This window comes from Otolemur garnettii, unplaced genomic scaffold (assembly GCF_000181295.1).
Source record: "Otolemur garnettii isolate 467f Iridium unplaced genomic scaffold, OtoGar3 scaffold00112, whole genome shotgun sequence".
NCBI classification, from domain to species: Eukaryota; Metazoa; Chordata; class Mammalia; order Primates; family Galagidae; genus Otolemur; species Otolemur garnettii.
In genome coordinates this window covers 1,109,081-1,127,992 of record NW_003852507.1, presented here as the reverse complement: position 1 = coordinate 1,127,992, position 18,912 = coordinate 1,109,081, and the positions used below count along the sequence as shown (strand labels likewise).

Genomic DNA, 18,912 nt, shown 5'->3' with positions numbered 1-18,912 from the left:
TAGCCAGGAAGAAAAGGGCCTTTATTTCCATACATCAGGTAAACAGGGAGGGGAGAGCACAGCCCAGTGAGTACAAACCATTGCAGGAAAAAAGGGGGGACAGCAGACGGGCGCAGCACCAGGCACTGCCCTTGGGCCCCAAAGTATGGTGGACTTGTCAGGATAAGCTTTTGGGGTGGGGCTGGGGCCTTCAGACCCACCACCACCACCGCACTGTCGTGTCTGGGATAAGTGTGTGGGAGCAGGGAGACTGAAAGAAGAAAAATGACACAGGCTCAGAACACAGGGTAAGGACTCGTGTGTGATACACATCAGCACGGACCAAAACTTCAATCTTCAGACTTTCTGATCGCAAGCCCTCAACCCAACGCCTTCCCTCCCATGTGGAGCTCATGATCCAGGCAACTTGGATAGAAGGGAAGGGAGGCAGTGCTTGGATAGCCCCGAATTGGCATAGGTGGAATGGGTTTACTCTTAAATAGGTCATTGCACGTAACACGCTGAGGAGGTGGGTGGGGCCTGGAAGTTGCAGAAGGTAGATATACACCCCTGTCTGTATAGGCCTGCTCCGCCCAAATCAGAAGCACCCGAGGGCCCCTCCCCACGCTTACTCATAAGAACCTGGACCCAGCTCTGCTCACCAGTGTCTCCAGCTGCAGAGAGAGGACTGCTCTCTGAAGAGTGAATATGGAGATGAGCTTCCCAAGCCATTGGGGGGTAGGGGGCTCTAGCTGCACCTCCTACTCTCAGAGGTTGCAGCTGTGATGGAGCGGTTGGGTATTTAAATTAAAAAGTAGAAAGACAGCAGGCACTGAGAAGAGAAAGCCCTCACCCCAAACCAGAGAGAAGGAAATGCTGCCCCCTCCCTAACTCCTCCCCAAGGACCTGGCAACCTAGAGTGTCCCAGTAGGCAACCTGTCCACTGTCCCTGAGCAGGGAGCTGAGTTAGAGGTCAGCTTGCTGGCTCCATGCAGTGCCAGGCCACCTGCCACTGCCCACAGTGGCCCATGGTAGAAGCCAAGAGTGTAGCATTTTTGAGGCAGGGAGGAGCAAAAAGTTCTCTTTTCAGAAGCTCCTCTTCTGCCACCTCTTCTGTGTGGAGATGTTGGAGACCCACAGCCTGGAAAATCCCCCTGACAGAGAGGGTTGGGGTGCTTCCCATGCAGATCAGCAGTTGGGTGGGGGAGATTAGTACCCCACCATTTCCTGGGAGAGGCGCCAAGGCAGCCACAGGCTGTGGGTGGGAGGGCTGCAAACCAGTCCCCTGGGCTATGCGTTGGTCTCCGTCAGCTTGGCCTCTGTATCACTGTCACTCAGATAGCTGTGGGAGTATCGGGGTCTGGAGGTGTTGTCCAGAGGGTCGTGCTCATCATCTGACCGATCAGGGGCAAGGGACTTCCAGTAGCTGGTGGGACTGTGGGGACAGAGGAATAGGTTACAGACAAATGACATTCCTATATTTCAACTCCAAAGCCTTTGGTTCTGGAGAGAGGCCCACAAAGCTCTGTAAAGACCCTGTCAAGAGCACTCACCAAAGCCAAGCATAAAAACTTTCCCTGGCTTACCTAAAAGATGCACAAAGTAGTAAAGAAAAGGAGCACACCATTTTGACTCTGGAAGATTTTAAGACTCCTAGGAAAGCGGTGCTGGAAGCAGTGGGCCTTGGACTTGAGTGGGCATAAGAATCAGCTGCACACTCCTGGGCCTTCCTCTTAGAAATGCTGATTTGTTAGCCTTTGGGTACAATCTGGGAGTTCTGTACTTTTATCTCCCTCCTTAGAAGATTCTGATGCAGGCAGTTCATGAACCACACTGACTTGGAGACTGGAGGTCTGGCGATTACATGATTACAACCTGTCTAAGGTTGTAAGGCAAGTTATTCCTAAATAGCCACTTATTTGTTAATTTCCTTTTTTATTTCCTAATTTCCTTAATATCCTCTAGGCTGAAGTTATTCCTATAAAGATTCCTCCTGAAAGGAGGGCTTTCCCCACTGGATACTCCCAGACAGTAACCTTTTCCCCTAATCAGATTTTTCTGTTTTTTTTTTTTTTTTTTGAGATGGTCTTGAACTCCTGAGCTCAGGCAATCTACCCGCCTCAGCCTCCCAGAGTGCTAGGACAATCAGATTTTCTTAAGATTTGTGAGAATTTCTACCTTCCCTCTCTTTTTTTTTTTGAGACAGAGTCTCAACCTGTCTACCCTAGGTAGAGTGCCATAATGTCACAGCTCACAGCAACCTCATACTCTTGGGCTTAAGAGATTCTTTTGCCTCAGCCTCCCAAGTAGCTGAGATTACAGGGCCCGCCACAATGCCCAGATATGTGTGTGTGTGTATATATATATATATATTTTTTTTTTTTTGGTTGTAGTTGTCATTGTTGTTTGGCAGGCCTGGGCTGGATTCAAACCTGCCAGCTCTGGTGTTGGTGGCTGGCACCCTAGCTGCTGAGATACAGGCACCGAGCCAGAGAATTTCTACCCTTGGCTGTGTTATCACTTACCCATCACAAGGAATGGAGACTGGGGAAATAGGGGCTGGCAAGACCTCTGTTTCAGGGTGGCATAATGGGAAAAGCCCCTTTTTGGTACAATAGCCTAACCCTAGAAGACATGCATCAGGCCACTAGCTCTGAAAGCCTCCAACGATCCCTCTGCCAAGATTCAAAGCATCAGCCCCTGGATGGAGTAGGGAAGAGGGGACCTCTTCCAGCTTTCTCCACCTTCCTTTTTTTCTTTCCCAAAGCCTTAGAGCCACCTTCCTCTACCCCTTTTGGCTCCTCTGCCTCTGCCAGTTCAAGTGCACTATAATTTGAACACTACTGGAGAAAATTCAGCTCAGTGTGGCTCCACTCCTACCAGTGCCCTGTACTCAGCGGGTCCTTGGAGCAACAGCCCTGCTTCCAGGTCCTAGAGAGTTTCTCCTTAGGCAAACAGGAATTTTGTGATCCCTACTGCCTACAATTCTGATTTAAGAATCTGAGGGGGACCTTTTGTTTATTAGAACTTTTAAAGTTTTATCCACAGCTCAGTGAGTAGGGTGCTGGCCACATACACCGAGGTTGGCAGGTTTGAGCCCGGCTTGGGCCTGCTAAACAACAATGACAACTGCAAACAAAAATAGCTGGGCTTTGTGGCAAGTGTCTGTAGACCCAGCTACTCAGGAGGCTGAGGCAAGAGAATTGCTTAAGCCCAAGAGTTTGAGGTTGCTGTGATGGCAGAGCACTCTACTGAGGGCGACACAGTGAGGCTCAGTCTCAAAAAAAAAAAAAAAAAATTAATAAAAATAAAAAATTAAATTTCTGTTCCCAACCCAAAAGAGAAGAAAACAGGATTCCGTAAGAAAGAACTACTTTCTGAGCTTTTTCCAAGGTGTCAGCAAGAAATCCAGAGGAAAGGATTTGATCACTGAGTACTGTGTATGAGACATAGGCCTAGGCACCATGTGTGTGCTATCTTTTTTTTTTTTGAGACAGAGTCTTACTCAAAACACCTTGTTCAAGGTCACACAGCCAGTATGTAAACTTGAACTTGGGACTCTGAAACCTCAAAGACTTTGGAAGACTCCATTCTGCAGCTAGATTGAATGACGAGAGAGGAAAACAAGGCCAAACCCGAATTGTCCTGCTGGTCTGGGCAAGTGCCCAAAGGGGTGTGTAAAGACATGTCTTTTTCTCTCTCTGTCCTGGGAGGGAAGGAAGAGCCTGATAGAATACATGTTCAATTATGCAAAAAGGTTCAGGAATGGACAATCTGGTTAATAGTTATCGTATTTCTCATGAATGAATTACCATTTTTAAAGGAATCAGAATAGTACAAAACACATTTATTATAAACTAGACTGAACATAAATGAGTCTTACTTTGATAGGCCAAAGGCACTTAAGGACTCTGGGGTCTCCAGGACACAGTTATAAAGCTCAATGATGACTTTGCAACATAGACAAAAAAATTGGGGTTATTTTAGCTTTGGGGTTGTTGGAATTCTAAATTAGTGGGAGCGATTAGAACCCGGTTTGGTTCTCAGTTTTTACACAGAATTTCTGGGTACCCAGTGCTAAAGTTCTGCTGTTAGGCAAAGGAATGCCTAACTTTGTGGAAAGATAGTGGGGTTATTTTATGGGCAGAAGGGCCTAGGCAGATGCCAGGGCTGGGATCCAGATGCAAATGAGGTACTGCTGGAGAGCCCTGGACCCTGTAAGAACTGCTTCAAGGCCCTGTGCTCCTCTCCATTCCCCACCTCTTCTCAAAGTGGGGGGTCTAGCCCCCATCACCATACTCTTGTGCCTTCCAGGCAGACACCTAGATGAAAGCCAGCCAGGTTTCCATCCTTTTCTGCCAAGATGCTGGGAAGCAGCAGAGACAGCCAGGGAGGTGGTAAACTCCATGTCTCTCTCCCCCTGGGCTGTGCATCTCCAAGATCCCCCTTGCTTGTAGCTTGGGTGCTCTAAATTAGCCAGTCTCCTTAGTGACGTCCACTGCCACTGCCATCACAAAGCCAACAGCAGGCAGCTAGCCTCCTCCCCAGGGCAAGAGTCAGGGCTGGCAATTTGAACATTTTAACCAAATTGTTTAAAAAGCTTTCCTCCCCACGAGCCAGTGTCTCCTGCTCAGCACTGTCACAAACAATTTAGTACATAAGCTAATTCCCGCTGGGAGAGCCCAGGATGGCAGCTCCCGCCACCCTCCCCTTGACTTTGCTATGGATGCTGCGTTCGTTCATTCGTGTTCCGAATGCTTGCTGGTCTTCATGACCAGATGGGAAGCTAAATGACTGCTCTGTCCCCTGCCCCCACCCTTCACAGATTATCCACCCCAAAGCCAGTTGATGCTGCATGCCAGCAAGGTCCTCCCTCCCCAGGTCTTCTCTCTCTGGCTCCGTGTTGGTGGTTAGGCTCTGGCTTGGTACCACTCTACCAGCAGTGAATCCAATCCTCCTTCGAGATGGTGGTGTGTGGGGTTTCAGGATTTCTCCTTCTTTCTCAGTGAACTAGAAGAATTGTGTTCATGGTTGTAGAAGAAACAGTCTGTCTTTTTGTTCTTGCTGGCTGTGAGGTCAAGGGTAATGGTGGGTTGAGGGCACTGGGATCTGGAGTCTGCCAATTACATAGCTAGGCCCATGTGCCCCTCTGGGGTAAGGCACAGTGTGTAGAAGGGCCTGGCCCCTGCTTTACTTTCTCCCCTGGGTCCATCTACTGCTTACTGCCCTGGGGACCTAGCAGAGATGTTCATAAGAGGCTGAGATGGTAGACCAAATATTTTGACTCTGGTCTTTTCTCACTGTGGAGCTGACAATGGCTGTCTAGTACAATCGAGATACCTCCTGACTTTCATAGAGGACCCAGCAACCGTATGACATGTGAAGGAAGCAACAGAGCAGGGCTGAGCCTCCGAGCTTGGTTTCAGGGCAGCTTAGGCCTGAGGAATGAGTTCAAGTTCTACTTCCCCTAGCCTATATTATCACCCTTCCGCTGGTTCCATTCCTTAAAGGAACCTTAAAACTGGTCCCTCTGGTATAAACCATCCAAAATCAGCAAATATGTCCAGCAGCTCCACAGCACAAGCATGCGACAAGTGTGTTAGTTCATGCATCCAGAAAATAAATGCCCATGCGCCAGGGGGCTGAGCTCGGGGTCATACCTCCTGGGTAGCAGCAAGCTTGCCCTGGGAGGGCACCATACTGAAAACAGCTTCACATAACTAGGGTGATCCAAAATGTCACCACCCACCAGGGAAACTGGTAACAATGGGATTCCAATGAGTCAGGCTCTGCCTTTCTTCCATGGCGGGGGTGTGGGCATAAAGGGCCTTGCTGCTAGATCTCCCTCCCCACAGGGAGAAGAGCTGGGGGAGGCAGGAGAGCCAAGAGGGGGCTGTCACTCAGCAGCTACTAATTTCTATTCATTAGAACTTTACAAGATGAGCAGAACCAAGGTGACACCCATGTGTGGGCTGGAAGTGGGAGGGTTGGGGGGGGGAGTCGGCATCTTCTGGGTCTTGGCAGGGTGTGGTGCTGTGTGGGCTGCGGCTCTGTGAGCCTTGTGCTCCTAGGCTTGAGATCCATGTCAGGGAGAAAGGTGGCTTTGCAGGGCCAGGTAAGAGCTAAGCAAAAGGCCCCATAATAGCTTATGCACTGATGCAGCAACTCACAGCTGGGGTGTCAGCTCAGTTCCTTTTCTGGGCCCAGCCTGTCAGGGCAGTGGACAGAAACTCCCAAATAGGTGTTGCTTGCATATCCAGTAAACATGTTGCCCACATGATCAGCATTGGGCCTTATGGAGAGGTGGTTAAGGGCATTGAGTATTGAGTTGAACAGCCCCTGTTCAGAACCTGGCAATGTAACTGCCTAGCTATGTGACCTTGGCAAGTGACAACCTCTTTGAGCCTCAGCTTCCCCTTCTATGAAACAGTGCTAATCAGACCTATGTTGGGGGTTATCATGAGGATTACGTGAATAAAGTGTGGCAAGTACCTAGGATGGTCCTGGGCCCAGGGTAAAGATTTAGTAAGTAGGAACTATAACTAACATCACCAGCAAGTTCAGCTGGTTGGGCTCAGAGTGACTGAACAGCTTAGCTGGTCCCAGGTCTCCAAGGTAGCTAGGCCTGCCCAAGGGAAACACAAGAGGGGCCCATGGTGGTGGCAAGGGGGTAAGGGAGCACGTTAGTTCACACTGGTGGAACACACCATGCTGCACTCTATGCCAGGTGCCACCTACTGCACTAGTCGCTCTCAGGCCGGTACAGGTACCGCATCATCAGGCTGTCCACCTCTTTTTTGCGCTTTTTCTCCTCTTTCTTTGATGGCCGGGGTGCCTGCCCAGCTGTTTCACCTTCTGCAGCTGGGCCCTTCTTGACGCTTGAGCGGCTGTGACCTGACACAGTCGACCCACTAGACGAGGAGGTGGAGGAGGATTCAGACTCTGACTCCACTCTCTTTCTTCTCGATTTGGACTTCTTCTTGCTCTTCCGGGAGCGCCCCTTCTTCCGTCGCTTGTGCTCCGAGGAACCTGAGCTGGAGCTGGAGCTGGAGCTGCTCCTTCTGCTCCTTCGTTTACTCCGGCTCTTCCGGCTGCTATGGGATCGGGAGACGTCAGCAGCAGAGGCAGAGCGGCGGATGCTGGTAGCTCGCTCGGGGGAATCCAGCTGGGCACTCCGGGCACTTTGGATGCTCTTTCGGTCGTCCTCCTCAGAATTGGGCTCCAGCCTGCTCCGTTGGAATGGGACAGGTTTGTAGTTCAAGACCTCGTTGATGGCAGCTTCCAGGTCTGGGTCCAGGTAGGAGTGACGGCTGACAGGGCGGACGCTAGAGCCTACAGGCTCATCTGTGGCTGAGGCCGAGCCGCGTGGCTGGGGTGGCACTGACAGGCTACGGGCCAGTGATGGGTGGCTGTACTGTGAGTGGGCCTCACTCAAGGCCACGCTGGCTCCATCGTCCCACTCATCCAGGCAGCTCCGGCCCAGGGACAGACGGGAATCAGGGCTCTCTCGGCCTAAGCCCGAGGCCCGGCTCAAGGAAGGGCTGAGGGTCCTTGACAGGCTGTCAAGCCGGGAAGTGCTTCGGCGGGAACTGGGTGAGCCTGACAGTGAGAAGCTCAGGGAGGAGTGGGCCCTGTCCTCACCAGAGCCATGCCGGGTGGCCGAGGAGGCCCGACTGACAGGTGCAGAGACAGTTGAGGCCCGGTCAAAGTCTGAGCCCCACCGTTTCTCTAGCCCCCGGCCAGCTCGTCTCCCAGCCTCTGAGAAGATGGAGCCACATTCATCCGGCTCCTCTGACTTTCTGCCCTGGCCTGACTCCTCCTTGGGGCCAGTGCGGGCCTTCCGGGGGGGTCTCTCAGGGGAGGCTGCCCGCTCACTCAGGGTGGTGAAGAGTGAATCCTCATCCCCGGTGCCCCCGATGGAGTCCTTTAGGATGAGCCGTTTGCGATAGCTCAGGGAGCTCAGGGAGCTCAGCACAGAGGCTGGTCTCTCCTCCACCCCCTTGCTCTCCTTAGAGAGAGTATTGAGGGCCGTTCTGAGGGAGGGATGTGAGAAGCAGCCGTGGATGAGGGGCAGCCAGGAAAAAGAGATGGAGAGAGAGAGAGAGAGGCAAAAGCATTAAACCTAGAGAATAAAGACACAGGGGAGGGAGGTGAAAGGAGGAGAAACCGGCAGCAGCTCTGGCAAAGTGGTGGTGAGAACGTCGGAGGAAATGAAGCAAAATAATTTGCGTCAGTGAAAATAGCTTCATGGAGAATGTCATGTAAATTAGACTATTGTTCTATTTCATCACTTTTCCCCCTCTAAACGTTTAGTTCAATTTATTTCATTGTCAACTACCTGGAGCCTTGTGCCACGCCGTGGTGAACCACGGCAGTGGGGCGGGGAAGCTGGCATTATCTGCAAAAACAAAATGCTGTTTGGCCGAATAAATTAAACCAATTATAGGGGGCTGCGGGGTGCTTCTGGTGAGAAGCTAGATTTGGGGAAGGGGACTCAGGGGGAGTTAAGAGGGGAGGAAGGGATGTTCCTTTTTCTACCCGGCCCACTTGCTGTCTCTGGGAGGGGGTGGGAAGGTGTGCCCTGAGGATGAGCATCAGCTTGAGCTGGAGGGAGGACTGTGTGTATGTGTGGGGACAGCTAGCAGGGAAGTGGCCATAGGAGGGGAGGAAATGGAGGACTGTTCTTCTTCCTTGCTGCCATGCTGGCCAGTGGGTAGGGGAAGGGGAAGCCCTGAATTCCAGGGGAAGCTGTCTATATGATCATAGGCTATGGATAACTAGCAAATAGGAATAGGGAGCAAGTACCCCCAGGGTATGGGTATTAGGAGGAAATATCACAAGCCAGTGAAAAGGTCAGAGAAAGTAGAAAAGGGGCAGAGAAAGACAGAAATGTGCCTGTGGCTGGGATAGGAATCAAGGGAACTGGTGCCTTTTCTGCTGCTATTCTTCTTCTTCTTTTTTTTGTTTTTTTTTTTCTTGACACAAGGCCTTACTCTGTCACTCAGGCTAGAATATGGTAGCATCATCATAGCTCACTGCAACCTCAAACTCCTGGGCTCAGGTGATCCTCCTGCCTCAGCCTTCTGAATCCTTCTGAGTAATTGGGACTATAGATGTATGCCATCATGCCTGGCTAATTTTTTCTTTCTTTCTTTTATTTCCGTAGAGATGGGAACTTGAACTTCTGACCTCAAGCGACTCTCCCATCTCAGCCTCCCAGAGTGCTGAGGTTACAGGCGTAACCTGGCTGCACCTGGCTTCTGCTGCTATTCTCATTAAGATGTCAGAGCTGCAGAGCTGGCAAGCATTGTGGGATCTAGAATCTTCTGTGCCCCATTCCAGCCTTGACTCCAAGGGCCTGAACTATCGGATAGTTTAATTAACATTTATTGAATGAATAAGTGGGAATGAAGGTAATCCTACACCAAACCTGAGCCTAACAGGAAAACATTACCTGAGAAAAATAAGGTAGACACAGACCCTGGCTAAGAAGAAACCAAGCCTTCTCCTATGCTCACTCCACATGCCAGGAACACAAATGGGCCCCCCTCACAGAGAGTAGGCAAGAGACGCCGATGGCATGAGCCTGCCCTCATGGGATCAAGGTGCTGCTTATTCATTCCTGGTGGCATGCGATGACATTTTCTCCCAGCTCAAGGCCACACGCTCACCTGGAACTCTTCAAGCTGCCGTCATCAGAAGCTGCCTTGGAAGGTCCCTTGTTTTTCGACAACCAGGACTTGACCCCATCAACCCGGTCCTCCAGCTCTGAGTCCACATCGGAGTCCCCCTCACTGTAGGAATGAGGAGCAGAAAGATAGGCCAGGCCAGGCAAGAGGTGGTCACCCGTTGCCCAGAAGGGAAAGTCAACGGGGGAGAGGGTGCGTGTGGGATGCAGGGTAGCATGCGCATCGGTGAGTTAGGGAGGAGACTAAGAGTGCTGGAGCACACCATTCCCAAGGAGCCTGCTCCCACCTGGCAGGCCACGTAGTGTGACAGCCACAAGATGACTCTGAGGAGTGTGGCGGCAGCTCCTAACCCAGTTATCTGTGACAGGCAACTGTTCAGCTGATCAACCCAAGCAGGACAGGAAGACCATCCATTCATCAATGACAGTTAAATGGTTAAAAAGGAGGAGTCCAGAGCCCTTTAGCTATTCCTTGAGGCCAACTCTGCTGTTTTTTGTTTGTCACTCCAAACTGTAGCTATAGTTGCTGCCATTTTCCATGTCTTTGTTACAAGACCTGGGCTGCTAGCCATGCAGCTGGAGAGGAGAAGGGCTTCATAGGATTTCAAGTGAGCTTGAACCTGGAGGGGTTCTTAGGTGATGGTTAACTCTGACCTGGCCACTATGTTAAGGAGGCACAGGCCATGTCCCAGACCTACTCTGTGACTTCCCCGGCCCTTAAATACAGAGAAAGGAAAAGGAGAGGAGTCAGCATTTCCAGAAGGACTGGCAACAGTTTTAGGATCCAGACTGCCCCGAGAGACCCAGCTGGGCTCAGAAAGTTCCAGAGAAGGACTCTGTCTCTCCAGGTCTCCTCTTCTCTCCCTCAGGCAGCCTCTAGCTATTAGTCCCCAGTGCTTCTTTTGGCCAAGCTGATCCTAGCACTTGCAGGCAAGCCCAAAGGAGTCCAGTTGTGAGGCTGGAGTCATGGAGACTCCCTCCCTTGGAGATAGCTTCTGAGTGATAATGCTTCTAACATTCTGCAGAATGTCTGCTCACCAAGTCCCCCTGCCACAGACAGGCTAGGTTTCTCCTTGATATAAATTTCCTTTCATCTGTGTCAACAGGAGCGGCCCTGTTCTTGAATTACGTTCATGAATAAATAGCCACACAGGCGTGTGCACACACATACACTGTACACACACACACACATACAGTGGAAACCACTAGATTCTGTTCTGGGGACCGTGAGAGAGCCTGACTCATGGGGAAGGGAATAAAGAGGCATATTTTATGGGCTTCCATCAAATACAGAATTATAACAAAGACGAGGCTGGCTGATGCCCCGGGTAAACAGGAGTTTAGCAGACAGCCCCGAAACTGCTAATGCAAGCCCTATGCCCGTCCAAGCCTGGCAGATTTACTGTGGTGCCCGGACCCCATGGAACGCCAATACCACCTGATTTATACACCCGTGCAAAAAACCTCCCTCTCTAGCTTCAGAGCCTATAATTTATCACCGCCGTTCATAACCATATTGATTGCCTTTAGAAAGGAGGTGCTGTATGCATCACAAAATCTATGTCTACATGTTAAAAGCGTTTCTGTATAAATCTCCCTTAATACTGCGCTGTTTACTGCTTTCATTAAGGTTATGGCAATAACAACTGTATCTCTAAGTAAATCGAAACATTATTTTTCTGCCTGCCTTAGCGCTCGATAACTTGGAGCTGGGGCCAGAGCTGCTAAGGAAGGAGCCACACCATCTCCCTGCCATCAGTGGGAACCTGGTTAGAACTGCACATCCCCATGTGTCTGCGTGAGTGCAAGAAGGCGTGTGTGCCTGGCTATGGTTTAGAATATCTTAAATGTGCATTTTATCAGTCCTTGAAGCTCCTACTGCCCAAGGATTGCAGGGCTGGAACACACAGGGGACAGGCAGACATGGGCCCAGAATACGAATTTTCCCTCCTTACATTCAGAGGAGCAAATGGATTGCAAAGCTGGCCTGTCTGCCCTTGCCTTCCTTTAGTTGCAGGCATCTAGGCGATGTTTGGGTTCTTTTCCTTAAATAATCAGGCCTGTAAACAAACTCCGGGGGCAGGCAGGCTCAGGGGGCAGTTGAAATTTTAAATGGTCGGAATTAAACCTTGAGTCAAATACAATTTATGTCCGGGCTCATGTGCTATTAGTTAACTGGGAGCCGAATCGCGGGGGAACAAACAAACGGAGACAGAACGGCGGGGGATATTAATTGTGTGTGACAACTGGGCTCCAGCGGCCCTCTATCACTGTTACACACTATTACATTTATCATTAGCTCTCACCAAGTCCTTTGCGCTACCGCCTGCCCATCCTGGCCAGGGGAAGAGGCCTGCCAGGCAAGAGAGTGGGGGAGGAAACGCAACGCCACGCTTAAAAAAACAACACAACCCTGTCCAACTTGACGGAGGATCAGCCTGATGCGCCTGAAGGCCTGCACATCTGCATGTGTGCTGCCCAGGAAGGAGGGAGAGATGAGAGGGGTGGATTTCCTGGGCTCCCCACCACCTGACAGACAGCACCAGCACGAACAAACCACGCCTGGGGCCTCCCTCTGTCCACAGTGCCGCAGGGTGTAAAGTAAACACATCTGGCTGTGTTCCCTTCCCCTGCCACAGCAGAGCAGCTGTGATTAGCTGCCTGAATGCTTTCTCCAAACAAGAAACTGTTAGATGCCCCTCACCTTCTACCCTTGCCTGCCAAAAGAAGGTGGCAGACCTTTAAAGACAAAACATACCCACTTCTTTCAGGCAGCTGAGGCTCTAAAGGAACCCAAGGATGTGGACAAATCCAGCCCAAACAGATTTCCCCCAGAGAAATAGACCAAGGAGGTAGCTACACTTGGTTTCTGAGAGAGAAGGTGGGAACTCAGAATGTCGACTGCAGGCACCACTGAAGAAGGGTGAACTTTCCTTCTGTTTGGAGAACCTTGCTCCTGCCCACCAAGGGCATGAGGGCCGCCCCAGCCTTCTGGGGGAGTATACCTCATTGCCTGCCCTCTGCCTCTGCCAGTGCCCACCCTGTTCCCGGCCTCCCCTGAGGACAGTCAGCAATGTTAGCATTAGAGACCAGCTAGGCAGGAGTGTGTGGGGAGGCTGTGTGTCCACATGCAGCATGCAGGGCCCTGGGTGGGAGCCCAATGTTAGGGGTGGTTAGACACCCATGGGGAGAGGCAGAGAGCGCATGCATGCGCTCCAGTCCTCACAGTTTATTCTTTCTTTTCTGATACTTTGTCACCATGTCCTGCAAACTGGAAACAGAAAGAAAATGGTGGGCAAGGGGGCCCACAGGAAGCAGACAGAAAATCAGTGGGCAAAAATCAAGGTGGACCCTTTAGCCAAGGACCTCTCTTTCCTCAGCAAGAGCTGGCTCTGGCTGGCAGAGACCAGGCAGTGGGATGCATGATACAGCGGTCCTCAGAGCCTGGTCTGGGCTGCCCCTGACACTTATCCCCTGCCTCAAAGGAAGCAGGCTCCATGGACATCCCTGGACCTGTCTGCAGGATGGGCCCCAGCCCTGAGGCAGCAAATCCCAGGTGGCCCAGCACAGCCTTGAGAGCATCTCCAGGGCCTAACCCCACCCTGCACTGCTAGTCTTCCCTCCGCGTGAATGTCTCCTCAGCCTAGGACTACAAATCTCTCTCTCCTAAACTGTTCCCTGGGTTGGTTTTATGAGAGAAAATCTCTGGCATGGTAACAAGGCACCACAGCCTTTAAATCTCTGCTCTCCCCAGAGTAAGGGCAGGCACCATTGGAAATGCAGCTAAACAGGGGGATAACTCATCTTGGGCAGGCAGAGCTGGAGAGCCAGGTCCTCAGGAGGCCTGGAGAGGGGAGCACAGGGGTGGGGAGCTCGCCAAGGCTACACCTGTCCCACCTTCAGCTGCTGCAGGATGGGCCATACCAGGGTCTGGCAGCAGCAGGAGGGGGTGTTGGTGGCTTGGTGATGGGAGGCAGAGGCTGCAGCCATTCTGTCTGCTGGCCTCACTCCAGAGGCAGTCAAAAGGCCCTCTGTGCTGGCTCCAGATGCCAAGAGGCTCCCCTCACCTGTTGATGAGGTCCTCGTTTTCATCACTCTCCATCTCATCCTCAATGGCAGCTTGTAGGTCCCCGATGCGCTTGAATGCCAGTTTTAGGTCAGCCTGCAGGCTCTGGTTAGCAGCCTCCAGACTTTCCAGGTCCATTTCCTAGGAGGGAAGGTAGGCAGTCCAGTTTTCAGGAGGGTTAGCCTCCCCTCCAGTAGCCCAGAAGCCTGCTTCAAATCTCTCCCAGCTGTGGAGAAGCTATGCACCTTCCGAGCCTTTTCTGCTCCGGTGTTGCTGTGCTGTAAGGGCCACCCTTGGCTTCCTGGCCTGCCCTCAGGACTGTCCTCTTGACATCCTCCTCCTCCTCCTTTCAGCTCTCTAACCTCCAGCCCAGGGTCATGTGTGCACTCAGCAGCAACGCAGAGGGCTGCCAACTTGGGCCCCCCGAGGGGACATTACCAGTTCATGCTTCTTGCGGCTCGCCTCGGCCTCCTTCCTGGCCAGTTCGCCCATCTCCTCTTTGGTGTCTCGGAGCTGCCTTTGCAGCCGTTTGTTCTGTTCCTTCTCCCGGTTCTCAGCGGCAATGCGCTGGTCCCGCTCCTCAGTCAGTTTCTCCATGTTTTCCTTGAGCCGGCTAGCCAGGCTCTGGAGGGCAGGTGGGAAAGAAAATCTCAGCAGTTGGCCCATGGGCCAGGCAGAGAGAGGGGTGAGGCAAGCCTCGCTGAGTCAGGAGGCCTGGGGTAAGCTCTGGCTCCACCACTCGCTGGCTATGTGGGCAAGCAAACTAAAGCCCTCTGAGGCTGCCTTTGCTTTTCTGTAAAACTGGAAGAATAACGCCTAAACCCCAGGGGGCTTTTGAGGACCCCATAAGTAATGAATGTGAAGACACTTTGGAAGATGAAAGGTGCTACTGTCATTATCAGCACTAACAACACAACACTTAAGTTCTGGGTAGAGCCTGGTGGGACTATGGTATTGACACTGCCAGGGCCTCAGCAGTCTACAGGGCTTCCCTCAGGGACTCTGAACCCAGAGGCCCCAAGAGCTAAATCCTGTGCTCTGAGGTAAGTGGCTTTACTGAGCATTTAGGATTAGAAGACTATACACTCATCAGATTCTAAGCAGAGAACCATCTCTCTAAGCCTAATTTTTCCCCACCAGGCAGTGGGATGCTGAGCAAGAAATGACCAGGAGAGGGGGGCAGAGTGTGAGGGAAGGACCCTGCATCTGGTTCTCACCCTGGTGCTACCACTGACTGTCCCCCAGCTTCTGTGTCTCTGAATAACAGATCTAGACTGACTTAATGATCGGGTCACTTGTGTTTAACATTCCATGAGTGTGAACCACAGTATTGCCTTTTTTTTTTTTTTTAAGATAGAGTTTCACTATGTTGCCCTTAGTAGAGTTCTGTGGCATCACAGCTCACAGCAACCTCAAACTCCTAGGCTTAAGTGATTCTCCTGCTTCAGCCTTCCAAGTAGCTGGGACTACAGGCACCTGCCACAACACCCGGCTTTTTTGGTGGTGTTGTAGTTGTCATTGTTGTTTGGCAGGCCCAGCACCAAACCTGCCAGCGTCAGTGCATGTGGCTGGAGCCCTAGGTGCTGAGCTACAGGTGCTAAGCCGCCTTTAAAAAAAAAACAAAAAAAAACAGAGTTTCACTTTGTCACCCTTAGTAGAATGCCATGGTATCTTAGCTCATAGCAACCTCAAACTCTTGGGCTTAAGCAATCCTCTTGCCTCAGCCTCCCAAGTAGCTGGAACTACGGTGCCTGCCACAATACCTGGCTGTTTTAGAGACCAGGTCTCTTTCTGGCTCAGGCTGGTCTCAAACTCCTGAGCTCAAGCAATCCCAGAGTGCTAGGATTATAGGCGTGAGCCATCATGCCTGGCCTAGTATTGCCCTTATGAGCAGAGGGGAACTTGAGGGATGGAGGTGAGGGAAGTGCCTGGGGCGAAGGAGAAAAGGAGGCAGTTTCTATAGGCCTGCACTGGATCCAGCAGACCCACGGCATCTTATGTCCCCTGACAGCTGTGTGACATTGGGCAATCTACTTAATCCTTCTTGTATGTAAAATGGGGATCAAAATGTTACCAACTGTCCTAGGGGTGTGATGGTCAGAAAATGAACTAATAAGCTTCCTCTACATCTCTCTCTAGCTCTCCTGAGGACTGTGGCCCCATCTTGGGATGGTCAGCCCTACTCTCTTCCTTCGTCAAGGTGAAAAATGCCCACTTGTTTCCATCCCTGCCCAAGTGCCTACTGCATGGACTGAGGAGCTGATGCGGGTGGCAGGGACGCTGCTCAGAAACCATACCCAGGACACGGTTCTCAGGCAGAGCTGAAAGGGCTTAGACAAATGTCTGTTAACTCAAGAAGCAGAACTTAAAAATAAGGTGAAAGGGGCATAAGCCCAGAGAGAGAATTCTGCCTGCCTCTTTCTTGCTATCTGCTCTGCCAGGGAGGGAGGGGGCTGGACCATGCTGGTTTCAGGAGAGTAGAAGAAAAAGGACTGAATTTGGGGAATGGAGATTCCAGTTGAGAGGAAGGAGAGATTTAAAAAAAATAGAGAAGAAAAGAAGTGAACAAAAAAAGGAGAAGGGTTAAAGGAGAGAGAATGGAAAATAAAGGGAAAGGAAAAATAGAATGGGGGTAAAGAAGAAATGGGAAGAGGGTAAGGAAGAGGAATCTGATTGGGGGGGATATAGGAAGGGAAAAGAAAGAACAAGGCAGTAATAGAGAAAATGAAGAAAGCAGAGACGGGAAGGGCTGGAGGAAGTGAGGAAAAAAAAGGAATGAAAGATGGAAAGGGAGAGGAAAAGAGAGCACAGAGATGAGAGAACAGACTTCAGCCCTTACAGAAGTGGCGCCATCCGCTGCATATTTATGACCCTGCTGGAAAGCCGGGTGAGGGGGAACAGGCGGAGGGGGGAGCCTGTGGTGGAGGAAAATATGAAGACGAAAAGCTAAGCTGCTCTGGTCCCTTGGCAGAAAGCAGGCACGGAAGCAGAATGTAAAGCAGGCAGGCTCCACGGTACCCAGAGAGCAGGCCAGGCGGGGCGGGAGAGAAGCACCCGCCCGTCAGCTGGCCTGGCTGCTTGGCAGAGGTCTCTGAGGAGTGTCCGTGGGCCTGCCCAGCCCTGCTGAGCATGCGTGGCTCTAGCCGCTGGGGCAGCTCTGCCCTGCTTGCTGTGGATCAGAAGTGCAAACCTACCTCCAGCCGCTTCACTTGGGTCCTTTCGAACTCCAGGCGTGTCTCCAGCTCCCGGATCTTAGCCTCCTGCCTGCTCACCAGGGACTTGTCCACCATGGACTGCTCCAGGAACTCCACCTGGCTCTGGAGGGCTTGTAGCTGAGGGGTTAGGGGCAGAAAGAGAGGAATGAAGTAAGCCTAGAGAAGGAGGGGACCGAGCCTGGGGCAGGCAATATCACCATGGTGACCAGAAGGCTGAGGCAGGGAGGGATGCACAGGGGAAAAAGGGAGGATGGGCCTCGAGCCAAAGGTATCCCCCACCTGCCCAGTGCTTGGCACAGATCTTGCCCTTTGGAGAGAAAGGAGACAGCTGAGGACCAGAGAGGGAAGAGAAATGGGAAATGAGGCAGCTGAAGTCAGAATGTCTGCTACAGTGATATGGCTCCAAGCCTAGTTCTTTTTACTAGTTTACATTGCTCTGTGGATTACTGAGGGCAGAAAAAAGTGCCTTCTCTGCTGTGAACTTGGGGGTTCCTCCCCACATGAAGTGACTCTGCTGAGGGAGCCCTGGTGCCCACCTTCTCCTGCAGCTCTTGCTTTTCCTTGTTGGCTTCTTCTAGTTGAGCCTGGAAATCATTCATCTGAGCCAGGTCTCGGGAGGCCTGGGACAGAAGCAAAAGCATCAGAGGCCGGATCCCCCCACAAACACCCAGCCCAGTGCTGCCCACAAAGAGTGTCAGGGCACCCAGGGTATCACACTGCCACTTCCTAAAACAAGCAGCTGCACCACGGACCCAAAAGGAGGCCCCGAAGGATGGTTACTGTGCAGGGTGTAATGGGGCACTCCTGGCAGGGTACCTGCGCCACGGCGGCCTTGTGCTTCTTCATCAGCTCATTCATGTCTTCTTGATCCTCTTCCAGACGATTCTGGATCTCATTCTTCTCACGCTGAAGGCGGCTCAGCTGCTCCTCCAGCTGGAGGGAGGCAAAAACAGATCAGAGGCTCTCAGCTTAGTGTGCCTGAAGGTTCCAGGTGGCAAGTCCAAACCTCCTCCATGCCACCTCTGATGGGGGGGTGTGCTGGAGGTAGGGGAGGTGAGGATGGGTCTGGGTCCCCCCTGCTTCCACTCTCTGGAGTGGGTTCCAGGACCAGCGATGCTCAGGGAACTTCCAGTCATGCTCTGGGCCAGGGAGATGAGGGAAAGGTTTGTCTTTGCAGTGCAGGGAGATTCTGGGCCTCTAGGCTGAATGACAGCTGTTTTCTGGCAGCTCTTTTGAGGCTAATCAGAAGGCAGAAAAGGTCTGCCCAGAACAATGACCAGACATCCTGGCACTATCAGCCTAGATGCTGACTTGCATGTACCCTGCCCCTTCAGGCCCCATGGAAGGACTCCTCAAATCTGTGAAGCTCCCCTGGCTTAGATTCTCATTTCCCCTGAGACCGCTCACTCCCTGGGCATCCAGCTCCCACCGCCAGTCCCCTCCTGGGGGGAAGGGAAGAGACAGCCAACAGCAGCTTCAGGAAATGAATGAATCTATTAGCCTGTAATTCCAAACCAAAATGACTGCGTTGGCTCCTTCTCTGCCCCATCCATCTTGTTACTGGGCTGTAGGGAGCTGGGGAAGCCTCCGCCAAGAAATTTATTAACTTGGATTTAAATAAAATGGTAATTTTATAACAGCCTTTTTTAACACAATTAAGGAATTTGAATCACTCACCTGAAAACTGCTGAGGAGCACAAATGTCATGGGGATAAATCAAGCTTGTGAGATTGGCATCTCTCAGCAGCCAGGTGACTGGCCAGGGGGCCATGAAGCCAACAGCTGAGCTCAGCTTCCTCCCCTGCCCCACTCTCTGCCTAAGGAGGGACAGTGGTGGCCACATCCCAGTAATGAATTCTCTGCCGATGGATGGGCCTGGATGGGCCGTGGGAGAGGTGGGGAATTAAAAGGGAGGCATTAAATAAGAGCTCTAATTAGCTGCCGCTTGGGCTTGTCAGTGGGCT

General features: G+C 51.8%; 2 protein-coding genes across 14 annotated transcripts in view; both read right to left on the bottom strand.

Annotated features, from left to right (window-relative positions):
- TIAF1 (TGFB1-induced anti-apoptotic factor 1) lies at positions 1-1,203 on the bottom strand. The gene is given in 4 exon segments (XM_023517473.1): positions 1-605; positions 607-655; positions 657-698; positions 1,196-1,203. Coding segments are annotated over 4 exon segments (345 nt in total). The 3' UTR covers positions 1-359.
- The window catches only part of MYO18A (myosin XVIIIA), a 99,557-nt gene continuing 80,645 nt past the window's right edge, over positions 1-18,912 (bottom strand). For 9 of the 13 annotated variants that reach the window (XM_023517536.1, XM_023517532.1, XM_023517538.1 and 6 more), the window contains 8 exons: positions 17,765-17,881; positions 17,485-17,568; positions 16,928-17,065; positions 14,172-14,357; positions 13,735-13,874; positions 12,894-12,938; positions 9,651-9,773; positions 1,067-1,414 (listed from right to left, as the gene is read on the bottom strand). In XM_023517536.1, coding sequence (XP_023373304.1) covers positions 1,270-1,414; positions 9,651-9,773; positions 12,894-12,938; positions 13,735-13,874; positions 14,172-14,357; positions 16,928-17,065; positions 17,485-17,568; positions 17,765-17,881 — 978 coding nt within the window. In that variant the 3' untranslated portion in view covers positions 1,067-1,269. Of the gene's footprint in view, positions 1,415-9,650; positions 9,774-12,893; positions 12,939-13,734; positions 13,875-14,171; positions 14,358-16,927; positions 17,066-17,484; positions 17,569-17,764; positions 17,882-18,912 lie in introns of all 13 variants that reach the window. The other 4 variants (XM_012809765.2, XM_012809766.2, XM_023517539.1 and 1 more) reach the window with 4 other exon arrangements.